Raw genomic sequence first — 14,471 nt, forward strand, 5'->3', positions numbered from 1 at the left:
CACTGAACATTTCCATAGAAACCACCTAAACAATCTTTCACACAAACTTTTTAAAGGGACATTACAGTGTTGTGCTGGAAATGACACCAATATTGTGCGACAGCTATATTTTGTATAGAACGTAATATTGATCGTGGTCTCACATTAAATACTATTATGTATTTTAATTATTTTACTAGTGCTTAATTCAGGTACATTAATAGTTACCCGATAAGTCATATTTTTAAACTGTATTTTCATTGTTGAAGTTTAAAAGTCTGGGTGTGCGACAATGAGAAAAGAGTGATTTTGACACCTATAAGGAGGTTGCAAAGTATGAAAAAATCATAATGGAAAGGTAAGTAAAAAGTTTTTAAGGTGGTTTTATTGTTAGTTTGACTAAGAAAGAGGAATTTGTCCAAAATGATATGTATTTTTATAAATATGACCAAAGAACATAAAAGTGCCCATAGTCTAAGAATCACCCATATATATATATATATATATGTGTGTGTGTGTGTGTGTGTGTGTGTATGTGTGTGTATATATACACAAAGAAATATTCTGGCACAATGTTGATTACAATATTGATTATTGATTTTTTTTTATCATATTGATTATTGAAGTTTAAGTTGAGGCACTTATGGAAATTAACGGGGTCAGTGTGAAGGGTAGTTAAAAGCTTACGCTCTTATAAAACTTAAATGCATTCTCTTAAAAGTTTAGCTTTTTGAGCTTCAGGCATTTGAATTAGGCCTATTATTGCAGTGTTATGGTTAAATAAAGCTAAGTAATAATAATAAGAGGTTAGTGACTTTGTTTTACACTATAAATTCATGTAAACATTATGTACATGGCAATAGCCTACAAAACATGTACATAATGTTTACATGCATTTATTATCCTCTTATTATTATTGATCTTTTCTGTGTAGAATCTTTTACAGGCTATAGGCTGCGCCCTTAAACATGGTGTTATAGCTAAGCACGTGATGATATAAAGATACACCAGGACCTCAAACAATAAACAATGTATGCTTTATGGGATATTATATAAAACGCAAGTCTACTACAGCGTGCAACTGTTGCACAAATAGAGAGCGTGTTTCTTTTTTGACCGCGCGGAGGAGCAGCTGCACCGCCTGCACGAGCCAGTCCAACAAAACACCGTGAAACACACACACACACACACACCCTCTCCCGTATAAACGGCATCTGCCTGTACACAACACAGTCTGTAGCATTCTCGCCTCCCTCTCCTCTCTCATGTGCGCGCGCTGTCATTAACGCACGCCAGACGCGCTCGAGCTCACTGTTCGGTTCGGACATGATATCGGTGCGCACCCGGAGATGAGGCTCAGAAATGGCACCTTCCTAACAGTCTCACTATTCGGGTTATGTGGGCTTATATCATTATCCTGGTACACCGCATTCAGCAATTCCAAAGGTAAGAGCCCGTGTTTACGCGTTCGCTCTCTGTCGGAACGGAACGCATCATGCGTGGAAACCAAATGCTTCTCTTGCATTCTGTCATGCATTCAAATGCTGCAGTGAAACGCTGGAGCTGCGGATCACTGAACAGCTGTTCAATGCAACGCTGCTGCTGCTGCTGCTTGACTTGTCTGTGTTTGGGCACCTTGTGTCTTAATCAACTGCTCCTCAAACTATCAAAGAGGCCTGTTTACTGAAATACTAAGGCAACACTATATAATGCATTACGTTCTGTTTGCAGGTACATTTAGAAGCATATCTACCCAAATAACCATTTTCTGCTGAGATGCTGCTTTCATTTGGGGTTTGATGTTGTTTTTACATCTGCACTTTCTAAACAAGCAACCTAAACCGCTTATCTGATGCTATTTCAACATGTTTTTTTTTGTCCAGCAAATGTTTCGAATGCAGTCATCGCTTCCTGGGGTGCTTGAAGGCTCCTGAGAGGTTCCGAGCATGCTTCTGATGTTGAACATGCTTGAATGTAGTTGGCATGACGAAGAAGGATAGATAGGCTACATTTAAATCTTGGCATTTGCTTTCTTGTCTGGATGTGATGGATCCTTCCTGCTTGCGTCTTGGCGATTGATATCTCATAAGGTTCTTTAGAAGGCAGCGCATAACTTGCAGAAAGTATGTGACATTTGTGAACTAGGAGAAATGGGTATGATGTTTGTGTAACGCATTACCTAAAATGGCTCAGTTGGCCTTTTCCACTTGCTCCCAGTTTTAAATCCTAGTTATATCAAGCTCTATATATGCCCACGTTTGCTCTCAATCCATATTCATTAAGTAAGCCTCATGGTTACACCTGTGTGCACGTAACACAATGAGCTTTTTTAATGCGTGAGTGCAGACTCATTTTTCTAGTTTCTCTCTCCATCACACCTTTTCATCTTATGTTTTTTTTTCTCCTGTCTGGCTCTTTAGGAGTAGTTGAGCTGGTCACAAATCAAAGCAGATGTAGCTACTCTGGTTAATTGCTATTGCTTTATCAAGTGCAACGCAGCAAAAAGTTCTATAGCTGTTTATGACACAAACCTTTCATTTGTGTTTGTTTCACTGGAACTTGCCCTGCTGCTTCTTGTTTTTTTGCTCCAGCACTTGAACATGTCTGTAACTTCCTGTGCTCTTGTCATTATGAACATCTGCCTTTGCTCATCTCATCTGTAGACGCTAAGCATCTTATTCTGTTCCCAGATATTATTCAAGTTTCGAGTGTGTTTTAGTTGTTTCTTGTTATTTACTTCTGTGGAAACCCACACAAAGCTTGACACGCATGCTGTACTGTATGACATGCATCTGAAAATGAGCTTGGTTTGACCGTATCAGTGTACTGTGGAGATTGAGTTTGTTTGTCCAAGTCTTTTTCCAGTTTAAATGAATTGGACTTTATTTATTGTCTTGCTAGAAGAACCTTCATCACCCTGGTTTGTGTGTGTGTGTGTGTTTGTTTGTGTGTGCATGTCTGATGTAGACAATAACAATTGGTCATATTTCTACCCTAAACCATTCAACTCCTGAGTCTTTTTATTTCTGAATGGGCTCATCACAAATGGTGACCTCTAAGGCTTTCAGTTACAATAGACATTATGTGAACCTCTCTTACGTTCTGGTGCAACAACCGTCAGTCATATTTCACCTTTGAAAAAAAAGTTTTAAAATATTAAATATTTTAAAATTAAAATGAGCTCTTTAAGGTCTACTCAACTGCAATGGAAATGCAAAAAAAAAAAAAATTACAAAGTTATAGTAGTATTTGTTTTGAATTTAATTAGTGCTGATTTTATGCCCCCAAAAAAATATAGGCATTTGTAGAACAGAACACACACACATTTACAGAACATTAAAGGGGTCATATGATGCTTTTTTAAAGATCATTATTTTGTGTATTTGGTGTAACAGAATATGTTGACATGTTTTAATGTTCAAAAAACATATTATTTTTCAAATACTGTACATTATTGTTGGTCCTCTATAATTAGTGCTGATTTTATGCCCCCCAAAAAATATAGGCATTTGTAGAACAGAACACACACACATTTACAGAACATTAAAGGGGATCCACAACCGAACTAGAACATAAAATATACATTTTCGTCCAGAGTTCACCGTTTTTTAAATTATTATTATTATTGGTGCACACACAATAAGGGCACATTTTGTATTTAGAAGAGTTGTAGGCTTGTTGTCAGACAGCCGCTGTGTGGTGATGGATTGCTGGAGCTGGAAGAATTAAAACACAAACATCTTGTACCTGTCCAGACATGCCTGTTCAACACACTCTGACACAGGCAGATACCCTTTATAATTGCATGCCTTTGTAGTAGAAATCTCACACCAGAATTTTCCAAGCCTCACAAAAGGAGATAGTTGACCCAGAAATGAAAATCATCATTTATTTGTTGTTATAAAAGTGAACTGTGAACATTCTGCTAAATAACACAATCTTTTATGTTCAGTAGAGGAGAGAAAGCTGTACATGCTTGGAGTACATGAAGGAGAGTAAGTGATAAGATTATTCAGTGAACTATCCCGTTAAGCCTGGAGTATTTAGGAAGGGGTTCAGTTGACTACAGTTGTGAGAGAGTGACAGTATGAGATCTGTACGGTCGCTCCAGGTGAAAGCTCTTCCAGAGAGATAGAGAGAAAGCTCTTATTATCTGCATCCTGAAAGAGATAAAGATTTGGCTTGACCTCTTGATCCTTCCCATTTACTTCTTGTTTGGTCTCTTTTCTTTCTCTTGGTTGCTCACTAGAGGAGTGAAGCCCAGCAGCTATCACGTTGCTTTTCGTTCCAGCTTAAGCTGATGAGATATCTCAGTGATACTCCCCGGTTACCCAGAATCCTCCCAGCAGAGATGAGGCAAGGAATCTGAGCAACCTTGTATTGATTTAGTCTTTTGAGGAAAAAACTGGAAGAGTAACTAGAGACATTGTAGGTCTTGGAAGAATTAGACCTACTATTTACCAGTTTGTCCAAGGCTTTAGTCGCTACTGAAATTCTAGTTTCTCTGCCAGTGTTTCTACAAATACAGATTATGTCTCAAACTGTGATAAAAGATGCAGTTTTCAGTTTCAAGTTTTTTTTCTTATACTCAATTGAACTGAAACCATATAAAGATACAGTGGTTATTGCAAAAGTGAACAAAAATGTCCTTCAAATCAAACATTGAATAAGTGATATGATAAAATGACAGGGCATGCTAAATGTTGTCAGTTACATATTTTCCAGAAATTGTTTTGTAAGCACAATAGTACACAGTCCTCAACTGTTGACAAGCTATAGTTAGATGAACAGCAACATCATACACTGTAAAAAAAAAAATCCGTAAAATTTATGGTAAAAAAAACGGCAGCTGTGGTTGCCGGAATTTTACCGTAAAAAATACGGTAGCAACGTTTTAGGTTTTACGGTTTTAACTTAAATTTACAGTTAAATACCGTAATTTCATTAACTGATTTAATATTAATATATCAACCTATTGAAGTACTGAAATGCAGGTGGTGATGAGAAAGTCACATGATGAACCAAAGCCCATCATAAGCAGATTTTAGATAATAACAAATATAGAAGGTCCACAGTGTCATTCACACAAACACTAAACACCATCATGGTAACACACATGAATCTGAAATAATGCAATAAACATTCATTTAACAACATTAGGTGTAACACACAACCTTAATATACAAAACTGACAAGAAAAAACTAAGAAGAAACAGTTATTTCAACAAAAAAACATCAAATTTGAAATGTAACGCAGGGAATTCTGGGAATGTCAATTTACGGTTATTCACTGTAAATTATAGTCTTTTTCACTTCCAAAAACGGTATACTACTGTAAAATGAATGTCCAATACAGTTTTTCATCGTATATCGTAGGTGAATTTACCGTTGACCATTTAACAGGTTTTTACTGTAGCATTTTTAGTCTTTTACCGTTAAATTCACGGTAATTTTTTACAGTGTACTGTAACTATACATGTTCTTTTTTTTTTAGTAATGCACAATGATTATGTACAGCTGTATCACATGCTTGCAGCGTGTTAGCCAAACATTTCCACCTGCATTTGCACTCTTGTATAAAATACTTTTCAGGCCTTAAAGGTCCCCCATTTTATTTAAAAAAACATGAGTGGTTTTTGAGGTTCAGTTCCACACGCCCTTCCTGAGGCAAGTCTAATTTGGTAAAAAAAACTAAAAAATTTTTGGAATTTGGGAAATAGTACAATTTATTTCATAGGGCCCTAATTTCAACCAGCCATATTATTGAATATAGATATTTTAATTTCGATTGTGTGCTGGCCTGAGTTTGCACTCATGTTAATTTGTTATGTAATATTGTGTAAAATCCTCTGGGTGCTGCTCTGTTATCCATGTGCATCAGTCTAGCCAAAAAAGGCTGAACTTTAATGAGAGATGGTGTTTTGATGAAAGCCGTTTGCGTTATTCACGGCCAGGATCTGTTCCTCAGCCGCTTATCAGCCTGTTTGGGGCATTTCAACACACATCAACTACATCTGAGTCATGATTCATATTTAAGCAATTGGTCAGGATGACTAATCATCTAGTTTTCTAATAGCGACAAGCCCAAGAGTGAGGTTGAGTTGGTGATTTATGTTTTTTTTTTTTAACACACAGAGTGAGACTGGATTAAGAATGCAGGTTAGCAGGTGGCATCATTTATAATTAACGTGACTGATGTTTTACCTGTGATTTCCATATGGAGAAACGCAGGTGTGTGTGCCCCATGTGTGTTCAACGTTTACTTCTATTTCACTGTGGAGCAAATCTGTCTTGTGAATGTTTACAAGACATCCACTATCCAGCAACAGTGAGAAGGAGTAACCATGAAAAACAAGAAGTCTCGATGCAGCTGACTACCGCAGTGTCACAATTTTTTTTATCTTTGACATGCAGTATAAATGCAATATACTGTATATTATAAATAATTGTGAATGTATTAGTTAACAGTTGCATCGCTCAATCCTAAATGGTAAAAAACACCCAAAAAGTAGTATAGAAACGTGATTATATTCCATGTCTTCTGTAGACATGTGATAGCTTTGTGTGAGGAACAGAGAGAAATTTAAAGGGATAGTTCACTAAAAAAATGCCATCTGTCATCATTTACTCACCCTCAGGTTGTTACAAACCTGTAAGAGTTTCTTTCTTCTGTTGAGCTCAGATGATGATATTTTGAAGAATGTTGGTAACCAAACAGTTGATGGTAGCTGTTGATTCCATAATGTGGGAAAAACAATGCTATGGAAGTCAATGGGGATCAGAAACTGTTTAATTACCCACATTATTCAATATCTTCTTTTGTGTTCAACAGAAAAAAGAAACTTAAAACTTTTAACTTTAACCACAGCGATCAGATCATTGAGAGATTAGAGCTGGTGAATCGTTTATTGTATATATTATAAATAACATATTGTCCAAACAAACCGATACACTAGAATTAATGTTGTTTTCTTAAAATGTTCAGTCAAAATGAAAAATTGTCTTTAGAGATGCACCGATTGCAATTTTCTTGGCCGATTCCGATTTCCGATTTTTTTGTTAGTGTGATCTGCCGATACCGATTTTCTTTCTAAGAACTATAACTGACAGCAAATATAAATATATAAAACAAAAATCTTCTTTTCTTCAACGCAAAGTTTTATTTTAATAAAAAAAAAAACACAAGTAAAAAGTCAGTAACAAAATAAGAACAAATAAAAAAAAAAATAGCAAACAACAGCACAAATAAATGCAATAGAATAAAGAGAGCTATGAAACTAAGTTTTTCAGGTTAAGTACGTTTTTATTCAGTTAAGAAATACTACAGAAATTTGAGTAATCAAATGTAAAATAACACATTCGGTGTTATTTTACATTTGATTAATTTCTGTAGTCTTCATTGTAAAAATGAAATACAGATTAATGCTTACCATTAAAGTTATAAAACGTATTCAGTCAAGAGCAGAAAGTGGTTTTCTGTGTCTTTTGTTCTTTGATTAACATGACAGACAGCAGCAGGAATATTGGACTGCGGTCCCTTTAAGAGTTTATCCACGGACCCAATATACTGTTACACAACATGCGTTCTCTTTCTCAACTGTTTAACGTTCCAAAACTGACTGTTTAACTGGATACTCGCCAAGACGGGCATTTTGACACATTTTGACATAACAATATTTGAATATTTTAACGCAGTTAGCCACTCATTTTGGCATTTGTGGCTCACGATATGTTTGAGAATGAGCGTGGATTGTGCGCTCCACTAATATAGATCAGTGGTGGTGCGCGCGTGTTTGGTATTAGCGCGAAACCTGCGGGAATGACTAAAATAATGCGCAATACAAGCACTATTTAACCGGAGCGAATGAGACATGTGTGTGTGAGAGAGAAGGGATCGTCGGAGAGAAGAGAGCGAGAATGCACGGCTGACGTTATTGCCTGTGCCGCTGGTAACGAAACGGATCGACTTGGAATCGGAAAGAAGTGAGACTGATCGGCCGATCACCGATCCGGGCCGATCATGAGGAAAATCGGCCGATTCCGATCTCTGGCCGATCAATCGGTGCATCTCTAATTGTCGTAATTGTTTTGTATGATGAACAAATGTAAGTTTTTATTTAAACATAGACCAATGCACATACATTGAGCACATCAAATATAGTAAATGGAAACTCAACCGTGTGTGCTTGATCCGCCAGAACCAATGAGGTTTGTTAATAACAAAACAATCTTTTTTTTGTTGAACTAATTCTTATACTCTGGAGAAAGAAAGGTTTTGTGCTCATTCAGGGACACAGATGAATTGTTCTGGTTATGGATCAGAGCATTAAGAGGGCAATATGCCAGTGTACTTTGCATGTGCAAAATCACCCTTTCTCTGTCATATTCAGACACGCTTCATACCCTGAAGAGAGCAATGATGGAGAGAATTTAGTCAGGACGTGACAGCCCGCTACTGATGTACTGAAGACATTTACTCTTTGCACTCAGCAGAATCGATGGATATTTCATCATCACTGCCCATCTAAGAAGCTGTCAATTTAAAAGGTTTTGTTTTGGGTTAGAGTCTTTCTAAATTAATTATAATAGCTGATATAAAACAATAGAAGTCTAGGTTGTGTGATTAGCTGGACAAACATGTTGTGTGTGTGTGTGTGTGTGTGTGTGGTCCTCTCAATCATTAGTTATCAGGAGAATAGCATGTGACTAGAAGAGACCATGTGGGCATTGCATGTGAAGTCTCACACACGTTCAGACGGCAGTGTTAAGCCGTGGTCACACTGGACTTTGAGCATGTGAAATTACTTCAGACCCACAGCAATGCAAACCATGCAGCTTTAGGTGTGTGTGTTCTTTGAATCGATATTTGATGCTTAAATCCTCTATTGGTCAAATAGATCCTTTATTGGTGTTTGCCCTTTGCAAATTTACAGGTCATAATTCAGCAAAATAAACTTTGGTTCACAGCGTAAGACAAAAGTTGTGTTTCTGAGGAGTGTGTGATTTATGGCTTCATGCTCGCTCTCTCTTTGATTGATTACATTATGCATACTAGTAAAGTGTAACTTTATGCAACCTAGAGTCAATGACATGACACAATTTTTTTGTTTGTTTGTTCTATCGATTAGTGTGTCACTACCATTCAAAAGATTGGGGTCAGTACGTTTTTTCTCTCTCTTTTCTTTTATTCAGTAACGACTCTGTAAGGAAAAATAGTAAAGAAAAAAATTCAGTAAGGAAAAATAGAATTTGATGTAGAAATTGTAATACATTTATATTGTATTTACAATTTCTATTTCAAAATTTTTAAAAACATTTTTTTACTTTTATTCATCAAAGGATCCTGACCAAATCTATCATAGTTTACACAAAAATATGCAAAAATAAAGTGTCATAAACTCTAAGAATGGAGTAATGCTGGAAATTCAGGTTTGCCATTATAGTAATAAATTAGGCTACATTTTAAAATATATTCAAATAGAAATCAGCTATTTTGACTTGTAATAATATTTCACAATATTGCTGTTTTTACTCTATTTTTGATCAAATAAGAACAGCCTTGGTGAGCATAAGAGACTTATGTAGGCTACATAAAAAAATTATGTGATTCATACCCACGATTACTTGCATGTCTTTATGAATTTTTAATTTCTGAATTAAAATTAATTTAAGTAGTTTAAAGTTTGCGTTGCAAAAGGTCATGAGGTGCGACTCCCCAAAAACCTATTAGAATTGTTATGTATTATTTATTATATGCAGTTATATTTATAACTTTAATACTGTTTTTAGAAAAAAAAATTATATATATATAATATATGTCGCTAGCGGAAGCGCAGGTGTCTGAGAGTGCAAGTCTGAGAGTGCAAGCGCAAGGCTGCAGCCAGACCCTTTTGGGCCATTGTGCTTACTTGTGAGTGTTTCTTTTATCCCTATCTGTCATCCTTCTATCTCATTTGTTTGCTTGCTTTTCATGCTTGAGGTCTGTTAGGAGAGGTCATGTTTACCCAGAACGCACTAAAGCCAGGAAGGACAGATTTTCCCATAAGGCATTGCTCCCACGACCCTTTCAGAGTTCACTCTCAATTTCTCTGTCATACCCCATTAGAGCCCCAGACCTTTGATATGGGCCCTGACACCCACACAACCCTGTGCTGAAACTGAGAAATACACTCGCCCAGAGAAACAAGAATGCTCTTACTGATCCGTTAGCAGAAAAACCTTCAGACGTTAGGAAGGAGACTGCTGAAAATTGCTGAAGTTCAGTGTAAAGGCCTATTCACATTAAGAATAACAACTATAAAGATAGCTTTTAGTGTCCACACCCAACAGACCATAATGATCTTAAAAGTGTGCCCCTTATTGTCATCTGCTACTTTAAAGTCAGATGAGATGTATTCTGATTGGCTGGATGGTGTCGTTCATCAGCTAGAAAAAATGATCTAGTTCCTCTGTGTCGTTATCGTAATTGTTGTGGTTTTCCGGCTATGATTCATAATAGGGCTGCACGATAAATCGAAATGGAATCGAGATCGCGATCGCGATTCAACAGAAACGGTATCTTTCTGTGAAGCACGGTTCTGTGATCAGCAGTAAATCTCCATCCAAAGGCTAGAGGACGCTCTCGCGCTGAAACTCCAAATACGCCTCGCAGAAGAAACCAGTAAATCGCTGCAGCTGAATAAACAGAAGATTCAACTGCTTTCATTGATTCAACGTGACTAATAAACACACGACTACAGCAATATACGGTTTATCTGAGTTCTTATTATTATAATTTTCATTCAAATAAAGTCTATTTATAATGCAATGCCTTTATCACTGCTTAAATACTATGAAATATGTTGCGTGCCTTATTCTGTGTAAGAAGCCACATCATCTCGGCTATGTTTAACCGGCATTACTATCAAAATGCGCATGATAATTGCATTCGATTAATCGTGCAGCCCTAATTCATAATCATTTTCACAAGGATATCTATAAGACCTGGGGAAAACTGTCTGTTGTCTATTTCCATTCATCTCAATGACAGTTGCTCAGCTCGTACAGGTCTCCTTAAGTATGAATCCTGCTTGCTGTCATCATTGCTCCTGAAAAAATAATCTTAGAGAGAGGAGCCCTGAGGACCCTCATGACTGTGTGTCGAGGTCAATAAGTCTCTTAAAATATCAGATCATTTGACCAAGGCAAGGTTAGTTCTGGTTGTAAAATGTCATGTGGTGTGACTTCTTAAAGGGATCCTATTATGCTTTTTCACTTTTTTCAACTTTAGTTAGTCTGCAATGTTGCTGTTTGAGCATAAAAAAGATCTGCGAAGTTACAAAGCTCAAAGTCCACTTCAAAAGGAGATATTTTATTTAACAGAAATCACTTTTCAAAAACTACAATGAACGACTCGTTTGGACTACAACACATATTTTCCGGGATTTGTGATATCACAAAGTTCGACAAATGGGATGTGACCCTGGTTGAGCTGCACTAGAGAGGGCAACGAGTGTTATCACAATGTCGGAGACACGCTAGTTTTCCCAAGGCAGACGAACTTAGAGTGGTTACAATCATCCAGGTTTAAATCTTGCTCAAATTTATTTGATTTTGACGCAATATTTACACTGAAGCTCGCAGGCGGCTAAGGTAAAGGGGCATGACATTTCCCGACTAGGCACCGAGTGCTGCCAATCACAACACACACTGGCCCAGCTAACCAATCACAACACATTTCGTATTTCAGAAGCGGGCCTTCATTTGATTCAGGAACTATTCGAGCCGTTCATGCCAAACTTGGGAGAGAGGTGTTGTAATAATGTAAAATATGTGAAAAATAATGTGTTTTTCGAACAACCTAGTATGAGAGCCTGTTCTAGTACACCCCCAAAACAAAATCAAGATTTTGAAAAAGAGCATAAAAGGACCCCTTTAAGAATGTAAATGATATAAATGAAAAATTTTTTGTCACGCATCCTAAAAGTGTCTAATGATTGCTTCATATAATTTTTCAAATGATTGTTTAAAAATATCTCTCATCAACAGACCAATAGGCCTATTTTTCCTTATGTGCTCTCGTAGATTTCATTGGTCATTTCATAACCACACATCCGGATCAATAGAGCTGATTAGCATTTGCCATAGCTCACTGACCTGTATGAGTTTTTTTCCTAGTTTATAATGAGCAGGCCCCAAATTAACACTTGCCAAGGGCGTTTACATACAGTTTGTGGTGTGGCTGCTGCTAGATCCAATACAGTTGGCCACTTCATCTTTCAGCAAAAGTTTCTTTGCAAATTTTCCATTAACACTGTGGCTTGTTTACAAAACAAAATATGCAGTTAAATGCTCTGAACAAACATAAAATGCATACACACACACACACACACCAGTAAGACTTTTGTGGCTGTTAGCCTGCCATTTTCTCATTTTACTACATCTACCATGTCCGGTTGTAGCAAAAAAAGTAATGACTAATTTTAGTGATTTAATAATTGTATGTGAGAGGATGCATTGCCATCTTTGCATAGATTCTTGGATGAGATGCTGGTGGAAGAAATTATATGATGAAACACAGTAGTGAAGATACAATTAAAAAGCAGGGGGCGACCAATAGGGTCGGCTTCAGTGAGGAAGGTGCAGTGGAGCGTGTGTATATACACTGCATGTCTGACAGTGTGTTCATAATCTATAGATAGTTTGATTCTTGCTGTGCCGGCCATCTTCGCCTTCAAGAGTTAGTGCATGTTTATGTGTCAGATTCACAGCTATACACTAGAGATGCACCGATTGCAATTTTCTTGGCCGATTCCGATTTCCGATTTTTTTGTTAGTGTGATCTGCCGATACCGATTTTTGCCGATTCCGATTTTCTTTCTAAGAACTATAATTGACAGCATATACAAACAAAAATCTACTTTTCTTCAATGCAAAGTTTTATTTTCGGAAAAAAACAAGTAAAAAGTCAGTAATAAAATAAGAACAAATAAAAAAATGCAAACAACAGCACAAATAAATGCAATAGAATAAAGAGAGCTATGAAACTATGTTTTTCAGGTTAAGTAAGGTTTTTTTTTTTTTTTTTGAAAGAGAGAAAGAAAAAAACACTATAATTCAGCAGGGATGCATTAAATTGATCAAAAGTGACAGTAAATACATTTATAACATTACAAAAGATTTCTATTTCAAATAAATGTTGTTCTTTTGAACTTTATTTTCATCATTGAACCCTGAAAAATAAATTTATCATGGTTTTCTCGAAAAATATTACATAGCACAATTGTTTTCACCATTTATAATAGTATGAATGTTTCTTGAGCAGCAAATGAGCCTATTAGACTGATTTCTGAAGGATCATGTGACACTGAAGACTGGAGTAATGGCTGCTGAAAATTCAGTTTTGCATCACAGGAATAAATTACATTTTTAAATATATTAAAATAGAAAACAGTTGTTTTAAAGTGTAATGATATTTCACAATATTACCGTTTACTGCATTTCTGATTAAATAAATGCAGCCTTGATGACCATAAGAAACTTTACTGACACCAAACTTTTTAATGGTTGTGTACATTGCAGGCATGCATGCTTCTCCAAACTGACCTGATACATGTTTATGGGGCGTCCCTTGGCCAGCATCCCCACAGCACATTGTCTCTCTAGGGACTAGCTGTCTTCCACAGCACTGGGAGCTGAAGCCATCATAAAGACGCCCCCCACAGCAGATCTGCCCGGCTCCAGACATGAAAGGACTCCCACCACAGCATGAGTCCCCGAGACCGACAAATACACGCCGTTCCACAGAGTCTGGACAACAGACCTCTCCTTCGAACACATATAGAACAATCAACTACAGTATGTAATGTAAAACAAAAGAATGTTCAAAAAAGGAAGAAATATTGAGACTTATATTTTACTTATATATTATGCAGCCTAACTTGCTGAATGCAGTACATAACTGGTGGGACTAGTACGTAATATCCTCCACAACACTGGTGTTGAGACAGAGGCTGGACAAACTGACCTCCACAACACACACTCCCAGAATCTTTTAGAGCTGGAACATAACGCTCTTCACAACACTGATGAGAATGATTTAGGCTGTGAACAGTCCCTGCATAGCATACCTGCAACAATAAAACACATATAAAAAATCTATGCAATTCAAATACATTGTCCATACAAGTTTTGCACTCCTCAAGGCAATTAGGAAGTTAAGAGGTGGCAATGCCTCAGCCCTGAGGGCCCTCAGAGGCACATGTGAGCGCAGGTAGAAATCCAGCCCACCTCTTCGCTCCACAGCGGCAGGCTATATTTAGCCGGACTCCACTGCCTACGTTGGCGAGAAATCAGGGCAGGATAGATTCTCATAGCGCTGAGATGATACTCTTGTGGTGTCTGAAAAAGCTGTATTGCCCTGAGCCACTGACATTGTCCTTACCTTCTGGCCCAGCTTCCAGTAGAAAAATGGCATACAGTAAATACCTCCTCTGCTGTGCCTTTGAGAGAGG

At 37.1% G+C, this 14,471-nt stretch overlaps 1 protein-coding gene across 1 annotated transcript in view; it reads left to right on the forward strand.

The window, feature by feature from the left end:
* Positions 1-1,125: 1,125 nt before the first annotated feature.
* Positions 1,126-14,471, forward strand: part of LOC107550986 (alpha-1,3-mannosyl-glycoprotein 4-beta-N-acetylglucosaminyltransferase B-like) — a 148,667-nt gene continuing 135,321 nt past the window's right edge. Inside the window, exon 1 of the mRNA XM_016232461.1 lies at positions 1,126-1,425. Within this exon, the coding sequence (XP_016087947.1) occupies positions 1,329-1,425 (97 nt within the window). The 5' untranslated portion in view covers positions 1,126-1,328. The remainder of the gene's footprint in view (positions 1,426-14,471) is intronic.

Source organism: Sinocyclocheilus grahami, unplaced genomic scaffold (genome assembly GCF_001515645.1).
Source record: "Sinocyclocheilus grahami isolate Dianchi unplaced genomic scaffold, SAMN03320097.WGS_v1.1 scaffold411.1, whole genome shotgun sequence".
Lineage (NCBI taxonomy): Eukaryota > Metazoa > Chordata > Actinopteri > Cypriniformes > Cyprinidae > Sinocyclocheilus > Sinocyclocheilus grahami.